At 56.2% G+C, this 17,610-nt stretch overlaps 1 protein-coding gene across 12 annotated transcripts in view; it reads left to right on the forward strand.

The window, feature by feature from the left end:
- Positions 1-551: 551 nt before the first annotated feature.
- DMTN (dematin actin binding protein) overlaps positions 552-17,610 on the forward strand; it is a 34,211-nt gene continuing 17,152 nt past the window's right edge. For 2 of the 12 annotated variants that reach the window (XM_023216662.2, XM_023216669.2), the window contains exons 1-8: positions 552-771; positions 12,653-12,841; positions 13,043-13,117; positions 13,486-13,641; positions 14,959-15,003; positions 15,367-15,466; positions 15,823-15,879; positions 16,124-16,276. In XM_023216662.2, the coding sequence (XP_023072430.1) occupies positions 12,824-12,841; positions 13,043-13,117; positions 13,486-13,641; positions 14,959-15,003; positions 15,367-15,466; positions 15,823-15,879; positions 16,124-16,276 (604 nt within the window). In that variant the 5' untranslated portion in view covers positions 552-771; positions 12,653-12,823. Of the gene's footprint in view, positions 772-2,526; positions 2,888-3,598; positions 3,718-12,652; positions 12,842-13,042; positions 13,118-13,485; positions 13,642-14,958; positions 15,004-15,366; positions 15,467-15,822; positions 15,880-16,123; positions 16,277-17,610 lie in introns of those variants that run through there. The other 10 variants (XM_023216664.2, XM_023216670.2, XM_023216663.3 and 7 more) reach the window with 9 other exon arrangements.

The raw sequence follows: 17,610 nt of genomic DNA on the forward strand, positions 1-17,610 counted from the left end.
CTGGCTGGGCTGATCACTCTTCCTGCCCGAGGTGGCCCGCCCGCCCCACCCATGGAGAGACATTCCGATAGAATGTGAGACTCGGGCGTGGTGGGGGACAGTGGGAATGGGGCCTCGAGGGATTGGAAGAGAGCTGTCCAGTGCCCTGACTTTTCTCAGTGGAATGGGAGAGGGTTTGGGACCAGGCGAAGGTGCTCACGTAGAGACGGCAGAGGTGTGGGGCCCGCAGCCGAGTGCCCAGTGCAGCCAGCGCCCAGGGGCCTCTGCACCCTGCTGGAGCAACCCCTCTGGCCCTTCACCACAAGGACTGTCCCTGCCTTGCTGTCTGTCACCGTCCCGAGCTCCACACTGGGCTTCCTGGAGTGGTGACTCTCCCCAGTGCTGCACACTCTTCAAGACTGGCCTGCTGTCTGGCCCTGAATTAGGGTTCTCCTGAGGTCACCCCTAGAGCCAATTCTAGAGCCTTATGAAGGGAAGTGGGGGGATGGGGCACTTGGTGGGGTTCACTGGGCACCCTAGCTCCTGAAGCTGTCCCCTAACCCCCAGTGCCAGCACTGAGGACACACCTCAGGCCTCCCTCCATCTCTGAGGAAGAGGCAGCGGGAGCCACAGCTTCCTCCTCCCCCTCCCTGCCGCCGCAGCTGAGCCGGGCCTGAGCTGCCGGCAGGTTGTCTTGGCAACGGGAGGCGGAGAGGAGATGCGCCGAGGGATGGAGGTGTATGTCACCGAGGAGGCTGCTGCGCTCCTGCCCCACGCCCTGGGCCCTTGAAGGTACCGAGCACCCTCCCCTCCTTTTCCCCTCCCCCCTTTCCCCTTGACTCCCCCGACTCGGCCCTACATGTGCTGGTTTCGATAGGAGGAGGCACCCCTCCTCCCAGGCCAAGCGGTCCTACACATTCCTCATCACCCACCTCGTTCCAGGCCCCTGGCCACAGTGTCCTTCCTGGCATCAGCTCACTCCAGCTCTACCTCTGGGGACCCTCGCACCAGAAGACAGCTCTCCTGGGGTGGGGCCTGGTGGGGGAGGGGCAGCGGCAGGGGAGGAACCCAGGTCCCTGCGGCAGGGATCAGGAATCCTAAAGGGCTGAGGTGTCAAAGCCCCCGGTACCTGGTCAGCTGGAGGGACTGAGAGATCATGTAGGGCTGGAGTGGGGCTGGGGCTTCCTCTCTGCCTCTCAGCCCCTGATTACAGGGAAGTAAGGGTGGGGTTGAAGGTACAGAAAGCCAAGAGGCTGGGCTGAGGCCGAGCTGGTTGTGGAGCAATGGCCGGGGTGGCTCCTCCTCCAAGGCTGTGCCCCTTCCTGCCACATGAAAGGTATGCCCCCTCCCACATCACTCTCCTGGCCTTTTTCTCCACGGTTCCATGGATCCCATGCTTCATCCCCCACCCCCAGGTTTTCTCTCTACCTTCACAGCCACCCCCACCCGGCTACAGCAGCTCAGCCTGTGTTCTGTCTCCCTTCTCAGCCACCTGCCTCCCTCCTTCCTCCCTTCTCTCTGGAGCCCATCCCTCAGGTTACTGTCCTCTCTGTCCCCACCAGCCAGATACATTCTGTCACCTCCTGGCCTCTTCCCTCAAGCCCCTCCCCCTGTGCTTCTCCATTCAGACACCCCAGAGCCCCCTCCCCAGATTCTAGATTTCGCCAACAACAGCTGATACCATCAGCTGACCGGCTGTGGGCAGGGTTGCCAGGGCAACGGTGAGGGCTGCCTAGGTAGGCAAGTCTGCGGTGTGGAGGTGGAGAGGATGCTGGGGCCAGGGCGAGGGTCGAGGGCAAGGCTTGTTGCCCTTCCCTGTCCTGCCCAGGGGGCCCGAAAGGCCAATGACAGGCTCCTGGGATGGTTGAGGCTTTGCTAGAGACAGGGAAGGCACGTGCCTGTAAATTCTGTGCTGGGACCCAGGGGTTACCGGGCAGGAAGCTCGTTTTTCATGAAGCCGCCCTAGGGAGAGATGGAGTCCTCTCTCCCTGCTGCATCCCAGTAGAGTTCCCAGGGGATTCAGGTTATCAAGGGACCAGCCCACGTCTCAGTACTGAGGACCTGGTTGCATCCTTCCATTCTGCCCTCCCAGGAGAGAGCTCATCCTTGGGTAACCAATTCAGGCCTGTGCCTGCACCCCCACCTCGAGAGGCTGGGCCCCAAAAGCCTCAGTTGCTGCTGTCAGATGGTGGGGTGGTCACAAATAGGGTAGGAAGTGCAGGTGCCTGGAGAAACCAGGCGTTGTCCCCCTGGGTCATCAGTAGCCCCCTGCCCCCACCCACCACCCACAGCAACTTGAACTCTGGCTGTTTAGGAGGAGGCTGAGGGGCTCTGGGTGCATGTAGGTGTGTGTGAGTGTGAGTGCTGCAGACTGGGGTGTGGGAAAGGGAGAGGACAGTGCTGGCTGATTCTGCTTCGTCATGACGCTGGGTTAATGCTCCTCTTGTTTGAAATGGATTGAGCTGCAGCGTTGGTGGAAGAGCGCGCACATCCACACACACACACCCTCGCCAGCCACACGCTATCAGCTGGAGGTGGGGAGGGCGCGGGGAGGGTGTGGGGGAGCCGGCAGTCCGCCCGCCCCCGGACAAGGACTCCCCAGCACCGGGGGATCCAGGCGGTCGTGGCTTGCAGAGAAGCAGGGTGGGGGCAAGGGGGGTGGGGGCCCAGAGGGGAGATCAGACCGCTCAGCCGAGACCAGCTCCCCTCCTTTGCCAGCTCCCACCCCGCCCACCCACCCCAAGCCGGCTTTTTTCCTGTTATTTGTGCTCCGGGGAAGCGCGGCTGGGTTCCTGGAAGAGACGCCTATTACCTAGGCTCCTGGGGGAAGTGGCAGCCCTTGGATCTGGCCTACACCTCTCGGGCCTCTGTGGCCTCAGAGCGTCTGGTCCACACTGTCTGGGAAGAGGTAGGTGGCAGGGTCCCCGCCTCTTCTCCCCTCTGTGAGCACTGTGGGCCACAGCGCTTGCTGGCGAGCCAGGCTTTGGGTGGCGGCAGGGTATCTGGGGGGAGCCCACGGTGGTCCCTGTTCAGTGGGAGGATGGGCCGGCCCCTGGGACTAGCTGGGCCTGACTAATGGAACCTTCTTCTGATTTCGGGAAGAGGGCCTGGGGTGTCCTCATCCCAGGGATGAGAGCTGCTCCCAGCCCAATCCCCTCTTCGTTAGCATCTCTGCCTGGCCCACCTAGCTGAGCAGGCCAGCAGTGGAAGGGATGGACTGTGGGGGCACGGGGTGGGCAGGGGAGCATTCCCTATCTGCTGAATACTGGCCTGCTGGCCTCCCCGCAACCACTCCACATGCTCTGGGGGTTGGAGCAGTACCTTTAGGGGCCTGAGGCTGTTTATCTGGAGCCTGCTTTTTAGGGGGAGTGGGAGGAGAGCCTGCTCCCAGCCAGTGACTGGCCAGGCTGGGGTGGGGCTGAGTGAAGAGTGAGGCTGTGGCAGGGCACAGCTGCAGGCCCAAGCCCAGTTCTCCCCCTGTGCCCGCCGCTGGGATGCTTGAGGGGGCCAGGGCTGAGCAGACATGCAGCCCCCACAGGGTTCTGGGGCTCCCCTCCCTAGCTCTGTCCCTCAGGGCCCAGCAGGCCCAGCCCCCTATCTTGGGCAGACACACCCGGCGTGTCCCTTCCAGGGACCGGTTGCCTGGTTGAGAGAGTCAGGGGAGCAGGGACAGGTCCAAGACAAGGAAGGCAGTCAGGCTCTGGGAATGGGGAGCCCAGGGAGGGCCTCCGGAGCTGGGTAAGTGGAGGGCTCTGTGTGTGTTGCTGTACACGTGCACAACTCTGGGATGGATGCCAGGGAGAGGACCAGTGGGTGGGTGCGAGCGGGTGTTGGCAGCACCATGTGTCACTGTGAGGGGGCCTCGATGGGAGAGTGGGGGCGTGAGCTGGCACGCAGGGCTTTGGAGTCTCCCCACGTGCATGAGTCCTGTAACAGTTTCAGCGCAGGTGCTTCTGCCTGTGCCCACCTGTCCATCTTGTGTCGTGCTGCCGGCCTCTCCGTGGTCAGGTGTCAGACTCCTGGGTGAAGTTGTCCACGCGTGGGTGGATGTATGCAGAATCCCTCTTCTAGAGCTCCTGGGTGTTATGGGGACTGGAACGGGGAGGCCCCAGGATCCAGAAAGCTGAATTGAGGCTGCATCTCCCCCAGCTCTGCCAGTCCCGCTTGTACAACAGGACCAGCTATAAATGGAGGGGGAGCAGTCAGCCTGAGGGGCTGCAGGATGCAGAAAGCAGAAAGCGGGGTCTCTTCAGAGGGAGAGTGGAGAGGGAATGTAGAAACCAAGCCAGAGAGAGACCTAGGAGAAGATGGCTGCACAGATACGTCTCTGGGTGGGCCAGAGAGGTAGGAGGGGGCATCTGGGCCCGGTTTTGTTGTTATCAAGAGAACAGGGGAGGGCAGGCCTTGAGCAGGAGGACTCTGGGCTCCCCACCCACCCAGGCCTGGTCCTTTATCTGAGTGTGAGAGGGTGCCCTGTAGTGCTGGGTTAGGGGAACCTTCATCCCAGCAGACACAAGGGTAAAAAACATTGGAGTAGGGGAGAGGGAGAAACTGGGAGAAGAGGAGGGAGTCCCCAGGCTCTGCCAGCCTTAGGACAGACTCGGAGTTCAGGCTTGGCCTAAGTAAGGGACACCTCTGATGAGCCACTGGCCCAGAGCAGGCCTCAGCCTCCTGGTGTCCTTTTCCAGTGGGGGGAGGGGGGAGCAAGGTGCCCTGCCCCACCCACATCACACACATGCACAGCACCCATGGGAGCGCCTGGCCCCTGCCCTGCTGCGCTGCACTGCTCCACCCTCCCTGCCCCTCCCCACCCGGGATGCTGTTTTGGGAACTGGTGACCTAGCTGGATCCTGCCTTTATTTCTGGCATTGAATTGTTGCCACAGTAACTGCGGGGGTGGGGCCGGGTGGGGGAGAGGGTGAAAGGGAAAGAGGGAGGGAGGGAGAAAAGATGAAGAAAGCAAAGAAAAGGGACCAGAAGAGAAAGCAGAAAGACAGGAGGAAGAAAGGGAGAGAGGGCCAGGCAGTCACTGTGAACAGAACAGGAGAAGGCGAAGCGGGGCAAAGTTCCCTGCCCACCAGATGCCAGCCCGCTTGGATGACTTGCCTCATTTCATAATTCGTTTACTGTCCGCACCGGCTGGCCTCCAGCCTGGCTGGACTCTGCGGCCTGTGTGGCCCAGAGCCAGAGGCCCCCAGACTCCCAGCTGCTCTTCTACAGATGCCATCAGTGAGCAGGACTCTGGGTGGCTCCACTGTCTAAGGTTAGCACGTGGGACCCCCAAGTCCCACATTTTGATTGAAGTGGGATCTCTGGTACTCATTGAAAAGAGCACTTGGCTTTGGCCTTAGGCAGGCCCTGGTAGGAATTCTGGCTTGGCTTCTATTTGGGTGGCCTTCGGCAAGTTCACCTTTCAGCCTCATCTTTGTTCATCTCTAAATGAGGAGAACGTTGTTTTGTGTGAGGTTTAGAAAGGATGTATGAAAGTCCCGAGTACAGGGGCTGGCACCAAGCAGGTAGTGGTTGGCTGGAGACAGGAGCACAGCTAGACCAGGGGCCCCCCATCCCGAAGCTGCCATTCTGCCTGCGGAGGTTTCATTTCTAAAAGCCCAGGGGAGCCACGGTCTGGATCAGTTTCTGCCTGGAAGAAGAGCCCGCTAGGATGGGTGGGCACGAACTCAGAAGGCCCAATGGGCGGGTCTTATCACCCACATCCCGGGGAGCTGTGGAGAGGAGAGGGTGGTGGGTGAGGTGGGGCTGGGCTGGCGGCTCAGATAAGGCAGGGACACACAGCTGGGGGAGGGTGGGGCTGAGATGGAGGGCGAGCAGCCGGCTGGCGTCCGACCAGGGCCAGGGGCAGCTGAGCTGTCCCTTCCGTCACCTGGACCTGCCTTCCTCTGCGGTGCTCTCTCTTCCTCCATCCCTCCCCTCTTCCTGCTGCAGCTCGCCCTTTCTAGCTCTTTGTGCGCGGAGGTCGCTGGGACCTTGCGGGTGCCTGCACAGGCAGGCAGGGTGCATGGATGGGAGAGGGGTCTGGACGGGACGAGGTGGAGTGAGCCGGCATGGACCTGGGAGAAATGAGCTTTGACGGAAGGGGCTGCTTGTGGCTGGAGTAGGCAGGGTGTGATTTGAGAGAAGCTGAGGAAACTCTCTCTCTCTCTCTCTCCCCCCCCACACACACACACACACGTGCACGCACACACACACACATATACACACACTCTTCTCCACCCCCAAACATTTTCCCTGCTGGTCTTCTGACAGCTTAAAATTTAACCAGCAAAAACTTTATGCCTTAAAGCTAGGCCCATGTTTACATGCAAATGTCCCCCAAGGGGTAGGACCAAATTTCTGCCTCTGTGGAAATAATTTATCAACCAACATGCTCTCTAACAAATGGCAGGGGGTGGCGCCAGGGTGCAGGGTCCTGGCTGACCCCAGGAAGCAGACCCAGATGCTAAAGGACAAGACCCAGCAGTGGGGTTGTGGGCAAGAAGGGATTGGGGATAGAGCAGAGGCGAGAGGCCAGGGGCTCAGTAACTGACATCAGCTTTGCCTGGGCGGTATCGTGGTGAATGGTTTTAGAAGTCAGACAGACCTGAGCTTAGATTCCACACGGTACTGTGTCCTTGACCAATTACTTGACTTGTTCAAGTCTCAACTTCTTCATGTGCAAACGAGATACTCGAGATACTCGCCAATTCAAGCCAACCCACAGGATTGGAATGTAAGGGTTAAATTGAAACAAAGATGGGCTGGGCAGTGGTTCACACCTATAATCCCAACATTTCCGAGGCAGAGGTGGGAGGATCACTTTTTTTTTTTTTTTTTTTTTGAGCCGGAGTCTCGCTCTGTCGCTCAGGCTGGAGTGCAATGGCACAATCTCGGCTCACTGCAAGCTCCGCCTCCCGGGTTCCGGCCATTCTCCTGCCTCAGCCTTCCGAGTAGCTGGGACTACAGGCGCCCGCCACCTTGCCCGGCTAATTTTTTGTATTTTTAGTGGAGACGGGGTTTCACCATGTTAGCCAGGATGGTCTGGATCTCCTGACCTCGTGGGGAGGATCACTTGAGCCCAGGAATTTGACACCAGGTTGGGCAACATAGGGAGACCCCCATCTCTACCGAAAAAAAAAAAAAAAAATTGTTTTCGGGTGTTGTGGAGTACTCCTGTAGTCCCAGCTACTCAGGAGACTGAGGCAGGAGAATGGATTGAGCCTGGGAGGTCGAGGCTGCAGTGAGCTATGATCATGCCACCGTGCTCCAGCCTTGGTAAAAGAGTGAAACCCTGTCTCAAAAAAAAAAAAAAAAAGAAAAGAAAAGAAAAAGAAAGAAAAAAATGTGAACTGCCCAGCACAGTGCCAGTCGTAACACAGACATTCTATAAACAGCAGCTGTTAATATGACTGTGACCATCAGGATTTCAAATCATGCTTCTGAGTGCCCGTGCCTCTGGGACAGTATTTGTGCACGTGTGAGTATGGGGATACATGGCCACATACTCCTGAGACATGGCTCACCCTGGGCCACTCACCTCCCACCTCTCTGAGTAGCCACCACTCTGACAGATAGCCGCTGTCACACTCTCTCCCCCTCCCCTGGCTGGTGTTCCAGGAAGATTCCAGGGCCTCCCCCAGGCTCCAGAACACACTGAAGTGATCCAGTCTCCCTCCTGCCTCTCTCTGTGTGTAGCTGCACAGGCTCCTCAGATTGACCCCTCCAAACCTCTGACTCACTTGTAAGATCTGCAGAGAACCTTAATTCTCTCTCTCTCTCTCTTTTTTGTTTTTGAGACAGAGTCTCACTCTGTTGCCCAGGCTGGAGTGCAGTGGTGTCATCGTAGACCACTACAGCCTCAAGCCCCTGGGCTCAAGTGATCCTCCTGCCTCAGCCTCCCAAATAGCTGAGACCACAGATGTGCAACCACCATGCCCCGATAATTCTTCATTTTTAAAAAAAATAAAGACAGGGCTCACTATATTTCCCAGGCTGACCTCAAACTCCTGGCCTCAAACGATCCTCCTGCCTTGGCCCCCAAAGTGTTGGGATTACAGGCATAAGCCTCTGCACCTGGCCACCATCTCTCACTTTTGCTGGGAAAATGGAAGCCCTGTATGGTTGTTACCCAGCTTCTTTCCCTGTCCTCTCCTTTCCAGGGAGCACAGTGACATGATCATAGCTCACCGCAGCCTTGACCTCCCGGGCTCAACCCATCCTCCTGCCTCAGCCTCCAAGTAGCTGGGACTGTAGGCGTACTTCACGACACCCAACTAATAAAAAAAAAAAAAAATTCTTTTGTAGAGATAGGGTCTCTCTATGTTGCCCATGCTGGTGTCAAATTCCTGGGCTCAAGTGATTCTCCCACCTCTGCATCCCGAAGTGTTGGGGTTATAGGCATGAGCCACTGCCCAGCTTATCTTTGTTTCCGGGAAACCTTCCTTCCCAAAGCCAGTCCTGTACTGGGCCATGAATTTGATCCCTTCCCTCCTGCTGCCATCTTGCTCCACCCACCTAGTGCCCACTGCCCCCTGCTGCCTCAGTCTTTCCTGTCTACTGTTCCCTCTCTGCTGTCTGCAAAAACACATTAAAGGCCTTAGGCCAATCTTGTCTCCTCCAAAATGACCCTGCCCTTCTATCACACTTCTTGGAAGGGCCACTCCCCATGGCTGTACCACCTGGCCAGCACCTCCATCACCCCCCAATCCCTAACCAGGAGGCCACTATGGCCCTGACATTCAAGCTGGAAGAAAAGCACTTCTCCTCACCTTCTCCATGGTGACACTTGGCTTCCATGATGTTCTACTCTCTCACCCCTCCCTCTATCCCTCCTTCCCTCTCATTCTCTCTCTCAATATGTTTTGCACATTTACTGTGTATCAGACCCTTTGCTGAAAACACAAAGACTCACTAGAGACTCCCTGGCCCCTGGGAGCTGCCATCTAGTTTTCCTGTCTCTTTCTGACTGTGCCATCTCTGGCTATTTCTTTTCAGTCCCCCAGGTTCCCAGGATGCCGTTTTTGACCTTCTTTCTCCTTTGACAATCTCGTGTTCGGACTACGACCTTTAGGCAAATGGCTCCCACATCTCTGGTTCCAGCCTGGCCTCTTCTGTAGGTTCCTTTCCTCCTGGACATTCCTGCCTGTTCCCCTGCTGCACGCACCACAACCTTCACCTGTCAAAGTGACTTCCTCCTTTCTCCTCCCAGTTTCTCGGACTTGCAGCCTCCCCCATGGGCGCCCCAGATCCAGTCCTGCTTTGCACATTCTGCCTCTAGGGTTTCTCCAATTTGCCCTGTCTCCTTCCTGTCCAAGTCTAGATCTTCACAGTGCCCTGCTGAACTACTGCTGCAGCTTCCGGACTGGTCTCCCTGTGGACATGGATCGGCTCTGCCTGTCCAGTCTGGCTGTCAGGCTGCCACCAGATTCATTTTCCCAAAACACTGCTTGAATTGTGTCACTTCTTTGCTTAAACAAAGTTTTTGAGCCTTCTGTGCACCTCTGTTGTCAACAGATTAGGACCTAACCCTAGGCTGGGTTCAGGGCCTCCACAATCTGGCCTCAACCTCCTGTCCCAAATGCATCTCAACCTCATGAGCTCTCCAATCCAGCCATATTTGCTGTTCCCCAAGCAGGCCCAGTACATCCCCATGTCCCCACCTTAGGCTGCTTTCTCTGTCAGGAGGCCCTTTTTCCATTTTTGCATGATCTCAAACTGGGCATCTTTCAAGGCCTACCTCAAATACCTCTTCCTCCAATAAACCCTTTCCCCTCTCTTGACATCCCAGCAGGAGGAATCTCTCCGGTGACTTTTCATAGTGCTTTATACTATCTTATCTGGTACATGTAGTGTTCTACTTTGCATGGGAGTTATCTAGATGCATGCCTTATTTCTGGAGAGGCAGCTTAGCTCCCCTGACTCATCTTTCTGTTCTCCATAAGACTTACTGCAGAGTCCTGCTCTGTGTTCACTGCAGAATAGGTGTTCAGGAAGTATTTGTTGAATGGATGAATAAAACAATACATGACTAAGTGGATGGATGTATGGATTCAGAGATGGATGGATGGATTGATGAATGGATGCAGGGATGCAGGGATGGATGGATGGAGAGATGGATGGATGCAGGGATGGATGGATGGATGGATGGATGGATGGATGGATAGATGGATGTAGGGATGGATGGATGGATGAACAGATGCATGCATGCATGGATAAGCATTTGCCCCTAGGGCTAAGCCAAGTGTATAGCTAGTTTGATACTAGCTATAAACAGAGTAAAAATAAGAGAGGAGAGAGAGCTAACAGCTCTTCAAGTATGTACCAGAATTTATTCTTCTTTTTGCTTAATTAAAAGCATTACAAAGCAAGTACTAAGAAGGCAAGAGGAGTATAAAGTTCCAGAACGGAGTCTTTCCATGCGCACCAACACCTTGTGTGACTCTTGTGTGACAGAGTCTCCCTCTGTCGCTGAGGCTGGAGTGCAGTGACACGATCTCGGCTCGCTGCAAGCTCTGCCTCCCAGGTTCACACCATTCTCCTGCCTCAGCCTCCCGACTAGCTGGGACTACAGGCGCCCACCACCACGCCTGGCTAATTTTTTGTATTTTTAGTGAGATGGGATTTCACTGTGTTAGCCAGGATGGTCTCATTCTCCTGACCTCGTGATCCACCCGCCTCGGCCTCCCAAAGTGCAGGCGTGAGCCACATTACAGGTGTGAGCCACAGCGCCCGGCCTACTATAGTGTTGTTTTGGAGATGCTATGGTTCTAGAAATCCAAACAGACTTGAGAAATCTGGCAGATTCTAGCTTTCCTCACTCTCACCTGATACTGAGTACTAGGTAGGCACTGTGAATCATGCTGAAGACACAGTCATTTTCAACTCCATGACTCTGGACAAATTTTTAACCTCTCTGAGCCCATTTCCTTATCTGTAAATGGGTCTACCTTTTAGGGCTTTAGTGGCAATGAAACAAAATAATCCTTGTAAAGGGCCTCTCAAAGTACCTAGCGCATAGTGAGCATTGAATAAATGACAGCTCTTTGCTCTGCCACCTAAGCTAGAATACGGTGGCGTGATCACAGCTCACTGCAGCCTTCACATCCTGGGCTCAAGCAGTCCTCCCACCTCAGCCTCCAGAGTAGCTGAGCTAACTACAGGTGCACATCACGACATCTGGCTAATTTTAAAATTTTTGCTAGAGACGAGGTCTCCCTATGTTGCCCAGGCTGGCCTCGAACTCCTGGCCTCAAGCCCTCCTCTCTCCTTGGCCTTCCACATAGCTCTTACTGTTGTTTTCACCCTCCTGCAGTTAGCAATCTGTCAGTTAGGGGGAAAACATGTTCCCTGTAATCAAGTGCTTAGCTACATTGGTCTGTTTTTAAGTCCTACGGGAATTCAGAGAAGGATTGATCCATGAGGACTAGACTAGTACAGGAGGCCTCCCAGAGGAGCGGCTTTGGGATGGCCCTGGAAGGCTGGAGGCACCTGGGAGGCAGAGAGGTGGACAAAGCAGTGGAAAGTGTCAAAAGCAGGAAGGTGGGGCTGGGCACAGTGGCTCACACCTGTAATCCCAGCATTTTGGGAGGCCAAGGCAGGCGGATCACTTGAGGTCAGGAGTTCAAGACCAGCCTGACCAACATGGTGAAACCCCATTGCTACCAAAAATACAAAAATTAGCCAGGTGTGGTGGCACATGCCTGTAATCCCAGCTACTCCGGAGGCTGAGACGGGAGAATAACTTGAACCTGGGAGGCGGAGGTTGCAGTGAACCGAGATGGCACCACTGCACTCCAGCTTGGGCAACAAAGCAAGACTTTTTTTTTTTTTTTTTTTTTTTAACGAGGCAGGGTCTTACTTTGCCACCCAGGCTGGAGTGCAGTGGTACGATCTCGGCTTACTGCAGCCTCGATCTCCTGGACTCAAGTGATTCTCCCACCTCAGCCTCCCGAGTAGCTGGGACTACAGGCATCCAGCACCACGCCTGGCTAATTTTTTTTGTAAAGATAGGGTTTCGCTATGTTGTCCAGCCTGGTCTGGAACGCCTGGGTTCAAGCGATCCTCCTTCCTCAGCCCCGCAAAGTGCTGGGATTGCTGGCGTGAGCCACTTATGCTCGATCTATGCAGTGTTTTAAAAATAATTTTGTCCATGAAACAAAGTTTGTATGAAGTTCTGACGTGTGGAATTTCCACTTGTGCGTCATGGTAGGCACTCACAAAGTTTCGGAGTGCGGATGTCAGGTTTGGGATGAGGGATGCTGAAACCGGGCTGCTCATGGAACCCTCCCTGTTAACCCTTCCTGGGCGAGCGCTGGGAGGTGGCGGCGGGGACAGTGTCCCGAGCGGGAGTAGGATCAGCGGCCGGGAGGGAAGGGCCTGAGCCGGGGCCGCAGGCCAGACCAGGGCGGGGAGGGCAGGTGCGGCGGAGCCAGGCCGTGGAGGCCTCCGCCCGGGCAGCAGGCTGACCGCTGCCGTCATTTCCTTTGGAACCAGAGAACAATGGCTCAAAAACAAGCGCAGCCCGTCCCTCGGTCACCTCCCGTCCACGCGCGCGTTCTCCGGGGCTAAGCGGATGGGAAGCCTGAGCCGCACGGGGCCTGGCTGCCTGGAGAGCTGCCGAACGCGGAGGTCCCGCAGCCTAACGCCGCCCCGGCGCGGCCTCCCTCCCTTCTCCCCGCAGCCTGGAGAGTCACCGTCGAGGGATGAGGACGCGCCAGCCCGGGGGGACGCGCCGGCTGCTTTCGCGGCCGGGAGTGCGCAGCGCCCAGCAGCCGCGCGGAGCCTGACACGCTATCCTCTCCCCTCGCGCACAGGGCTCTGCGAGTGACCTGGACGGCGAGCTCCGTGCTGCATGGAACGGCTGCAGAAGGTGCGCGGCGCCGCCCCGGGCCAGGGGCGCCGAGGGCGGGTGGGGGCCGCTCGGGAGTCCAGGGCGCCACCTGGTGGCCACCAGCCGCGCAGCGCTGCGCAGAGCTGCGCAGCGCCCCGGGTCCCCCAGGCCTAGGGCCGCCCCCGCCCCGCTCCCGCACACACGCACGTGCCCACCCACCCGCCTTCTCGCTCTCCCCAGCAACCACTTACCTCCCCCGGGAGCGTGAGCCCCTCCCGAGATTCCAGTGTGCCTGGTTCTCCCTCCAGCATTGTGGTGAGTACCCCTCTAGGCCACCAGCACCTCCTGGCTGGGAGGGGGGAGGGGGGAAGACCCCTGGCTGCTAGGGGAGCTTCCCGCGGAGCCTCCCCAGTGGTGGTCCCGCCGGTGCTGGCGGGCAGAGAGAACCCAGAAACCCAGAGAAGCACACGTATACCCCTTCAACTGGTCTGGCCTCGTTACACCCGAAGTGCTAGGCAAAGGACTATCATGTTTTAAGGTGACTAATTTCTTAAAATAATAGAATTGTTAACGTCTGCAACGGCAGTCTGTTTTCTTAGTGATTAAAGTAAGTCTAGCAAGCCAGGCCAGTGTCCTAGGCGAGGCTTTCGGCATAGCCGTTTCACGCGCACCTTTCCCTTCAGGCCAAGATGGACAATCAGGTGCTGGGCTACAAGGACCTGGCTGCCATCCCCAAGGACAAGGCCATCCTGGACATCGAGCGGCCCGACCTCATGATCTATGAGCCCCACTTCACTTATTCCCTCCTGGAACACGTGGAGCTGCCCCGCAGCCGGGAGGTGAGGGGGCTCCTCTTGGGCAGAACTTGGGGGGAGGCCCCCCCCAGCCACACTGGGTGGGGACTGATCCCTCCCGTGCTTCTTTTCCTGGAGGTCTGCCTCGGCAAAACAAGAGAGGGAACTGTGCGCAGGAATCAGCCAGGCAGTCCATCCAGTGTTCAAGAGAGCAGGCAGAACAGGCTCTGGGCTGGCGTGTCGCTCAGATGTAGAGGGGTGGACACATTTGGATGGCAGCAGCACACAGGAGGCACAAAGAGCAAGATTTGTGGGAACAGTTTGGAAGCACTGAGTGTGGGGGCTGAAAGTCTAGTGGAGGGACCTGTGTGATGTTGTGGCCTCAGTTTACCCTCCTGTAAAATAGAGGTGATCTCTCTGCCCATCCATACACAAGGTAGTCAAGGTGCAGGAGAGAGTGCAAGGCAGGTACTCATCAACTGCCTTCAAGACAGGGTAGTGTCGTGGCTGACCAGTTACAGAGGGCTGGACCATGGGGTGACTTCAGTACCTGCATGATGAACCCCAACCTCATCCTTGGATGCTTCTTGGTCTTGTTGCTTCTATTTGTTTTGAGGCTCTAAGGACAGGACCAACTATTCCCCAACTGGTTCTCAGGCTAGGCACAGTGGCTCACACCTATAATCCCAGCACTTTTGGAGGTCAAAGTGGGAGGGTCACTTGAGGCCAGGAGTTTGAGACCAGCCTGGGCAACATAGGGAGACCCCATCTCTACAAAAATTAGCAAGGCGTGGTGGTGTGCACCTGTAGTTTCAGCTGCTCAGGAGGCTGAGGTGGGAGGATCCCTTGAGCCTGGGAAAGGGAGGCTGCAGTGAGCTGTGATAGAGCTACTCATTCTAGGCTGGGCAACAGAGTGAGACTACAAGAAAGAAAGATGAGAAAGGGAAAGAGGAGAAAGAATAAGAGAGAAGAGAGAAGACAGTGGAGAGAGAGGGAGGAAGGAAAGAGGGAAGGGAGGGAGGAAGGCAAGGAAAGAAAGAAAAAGGAAAAAGGAAGTAGGAAAAAAATAAAGAGAGAGGGAGAGAGGAGAAGAGGGGAGAAAAGAGGAAGGAAGAAAAGAGTTGGCCCTCGGAGCCCCAGGCACACTGCTGCAAGGCTTGCATGCTTCTCTGTGCCTCCTGTGGGAAGACTGAGGACTTTGTGCAGGGAACTGTGGGAAGGATCCAAGAAAGCAGAGGTGGCCCAGAAGCTGGCCAGGAAAGTATACAGCGTTGGGTGGGGGATGAGGTGGCCTCTCTGGCGTTCTAGGGAAGAGGCTGAATCTGCCCCTGTAGCTCTGACCAGCCCCCTCTCCATTCACAGCGCTCGCTGTCACCCAAATCCACATCCCCCCCACCATCCCCGGAGGTGAGTCTGCCCCACACCTGCAACTTGCGCTGCCCTGCCCTGAAGGGGATCCTGACTCCCTCCCCTCACACATCAGACTGAGCTCTGCAGAGCCCAGGGAGTGCCTGAATCAGCGGCCCCCTGGCTGTCACTGGTCAGCTCTGTGTCCATCATTCTGTCAGACCCAGGACCTCATTCAACCCTTTCTCCCTGGGCCAGGCACCATCAGTAGGTCCTTGGAACTGTGCCACAACATTGCCCTGGGTTTGGAGGGATGCAGCCTGCCAGGACGGCAGGATAGAAAGGGTGGTGTGAGCTGACGTGGGTGCATGTGTGGGTTGGAGAGGGTTGGAGGACCTGGAGCCACACGCTTCTGCTCTGCAGGTGTGGGCGGACAGCCGGTCGCCTGGAATCATCTCTCAGGCTTCAGCCCCCAGAACCACTGGAACTCCCCGGACCAGCCTGCCCCATTTCCACCACCCTGGTACGTCTTCTCGGCATGTCCGCATTGTTTCCTAAGACTTTCTCCATCAGGAACCCCAGTGCCCTTACGCTCAGTCCCCCACTCTCTGGGGTATATGCTCGCCTCAGACCTAAGTAGACCCCAGGAGGCCAGGACCCCTCCCAAAGATGGGAGACCTGTCACTTTTTCTCTCTCCCCCAGCCAGAAAAGTGTAAAAAGTCCCAAACCCCTGAGGGACAGTGCCAGGAATGCCAGCCCTGTCTTGGCTCTTGACAGGGGCCCGTGAGTTCCCCACCTTGTCCATCGTCTCCATTCTCCTGGCCCCAGCCTCCCTGCCATCAGCATGTCCTCCTCCTCATCTCTTCTTCCTCCCACAGAGACCTCCCGCCCAGATTCCAACATCTACAAGAAGCCACCCATCTATAAGCAGAGAGGTGAGGGTGCCCCTGGCTCACCAGAGCCCGCTTCCAGCTGCTTGCTGGGAGGCTGTGACCTGGGGCTAGGGGCTGGCTGGAGGGGGACGGGAGGATAGCACATCAGGGCGGCACGTGTGCCCCATGCTCAGTGTGTACACTGCTTTTACCTGCAGGACCTCACAGGTGTGAAGAGGGAGGGGTAAGGGTAGCCAAGTTGGCCTCGGGCAGGGCACACCTGGCTGACCCTGGTCTTTGTCTGCAGAGTCCGTGGGAGGCAGCCCTCAGACCAAGCACCTCATCGAGGATCTCATCATCGAGTCATCCAAGTTCCCTGCAGCCCAGCCCCCGGACCCCAACCAGCCAGCCAAAATCGAAACTGACTACTGGCCATGCCCCCCGTCTCTAGCTGTCGTGGGTAGGAGAGATGGGGAGAGGGGAATGGGAGGTCTGGGAGACCCCTGCACTCCCTCGCCTTGGCTCCTGCCGAACCCACTCCCACCCCTGCCCTATGGGGTCCTCGTGGGCTTCTTCCCACCTTCATGAGCCCCCAGGGTCGTCGCTCACCCACTCTCTGTGTTCCCATAGCACTTGATGTAAGTGACCCTCTTTATTGGTTATTCATTTACTTTCCATTCATTTATTTTGTGACTCAACAGACATGTATCAAACTTCTTCTGCATTCCCAGGCTCTGTGATGGGAGCTCTGGGAAAGAGAAAGATAAATCGTAGATGGTTTGGTCCCCAGTGAATTTTATTTTAATTTTTATTTGTATACATTTATGGGGTACAAGTGTAATTGGTTACCTGCATGGATTGCACAGTGGTGAAGTCAGGGTTTTTATGGTATTATTATCTGAATAGTGCACGTTGTATCCATTAAGCAATTTCCCATCACCACCCCCCACACCCTTCCGAGTCACCATGGTCCATCATCCCACTCTCTACATCCATTCATACACGCTATTTAGCTCCCACTCCTGAGTGAGAACATGCAGTCTTTGTCTTTCTGTGTCTTTGTTTGACTTAAGACAATGCCCTCCAGTTCCATTCATGCTGCTGCACCCACTGAATGCCAGTCGTGAGTGTGTGTATGTGTGTGTTGCCTACCCAGCTTCATGGCAAGATGAGAAAATGTTACTCTTATTTTACTTTATTTTTATTTTATTTTATTTTATTTTTGAGATGGAGTCTCACTCTGTCACCCAGGCTGGAGAAGTGGCACGATCTTGGCTCACGGCAACCGCCACCTCCGGAGTCAAGCAATTCTCCTGCCTCAGCCTCTCAAGTAGCTGGGATTACAGGCATGCACCACCACACCTGGCTAATTTTTTGTATTTTTAGTAGGGACAGGTTTTCATCATGTTGGCCAGGCTGGTCTCGAACTCCTGACCTCAAGTGATCCACCCGCCTCAGTCTCCCAAATCGCTGTGGTTGTAGGCATGAGCCTCCATGCCTGACTCTATGTTTTGATTTTGAGACAGGGAGTCTTGCTCTGTTGCCCAGGCTAGAGTGCAGTGGCACCACCTCAGCTCACTGCAACTTCCACCTCCTGAGTTCAAGCGATTTACCTGTTTCAGCCTCCCAAGTAGGTAGGATTACAGGTGCCCACCACCACACCTGGCTATTTTTTATATTTTTAATAGAGACGGGGTTTCACCATGTTGGCCAGGCTGGTCTCGAACTCCTGACCTCAAATGATCCACCCACCTCGGCCTCCCAAAGTGCTGGAATTACAAGCATGAGCCACTG

The sequence above is a fragment of the Piliocolobus tephrosceles genome, chromosome 7, assembly GCF_002776525.5.
Source record: "Piliocolobus tephrosceles isolate RC106 chromosome 7, ASM277652v3, whole genome shotgun sequence".
Taxonomy (NCBI): Eukaryota; Metazoa; Chordata; class Mammalia; order Primates; family Cercopithecidae; genus Piliocolobus; species Piliocolobus tephrosceles.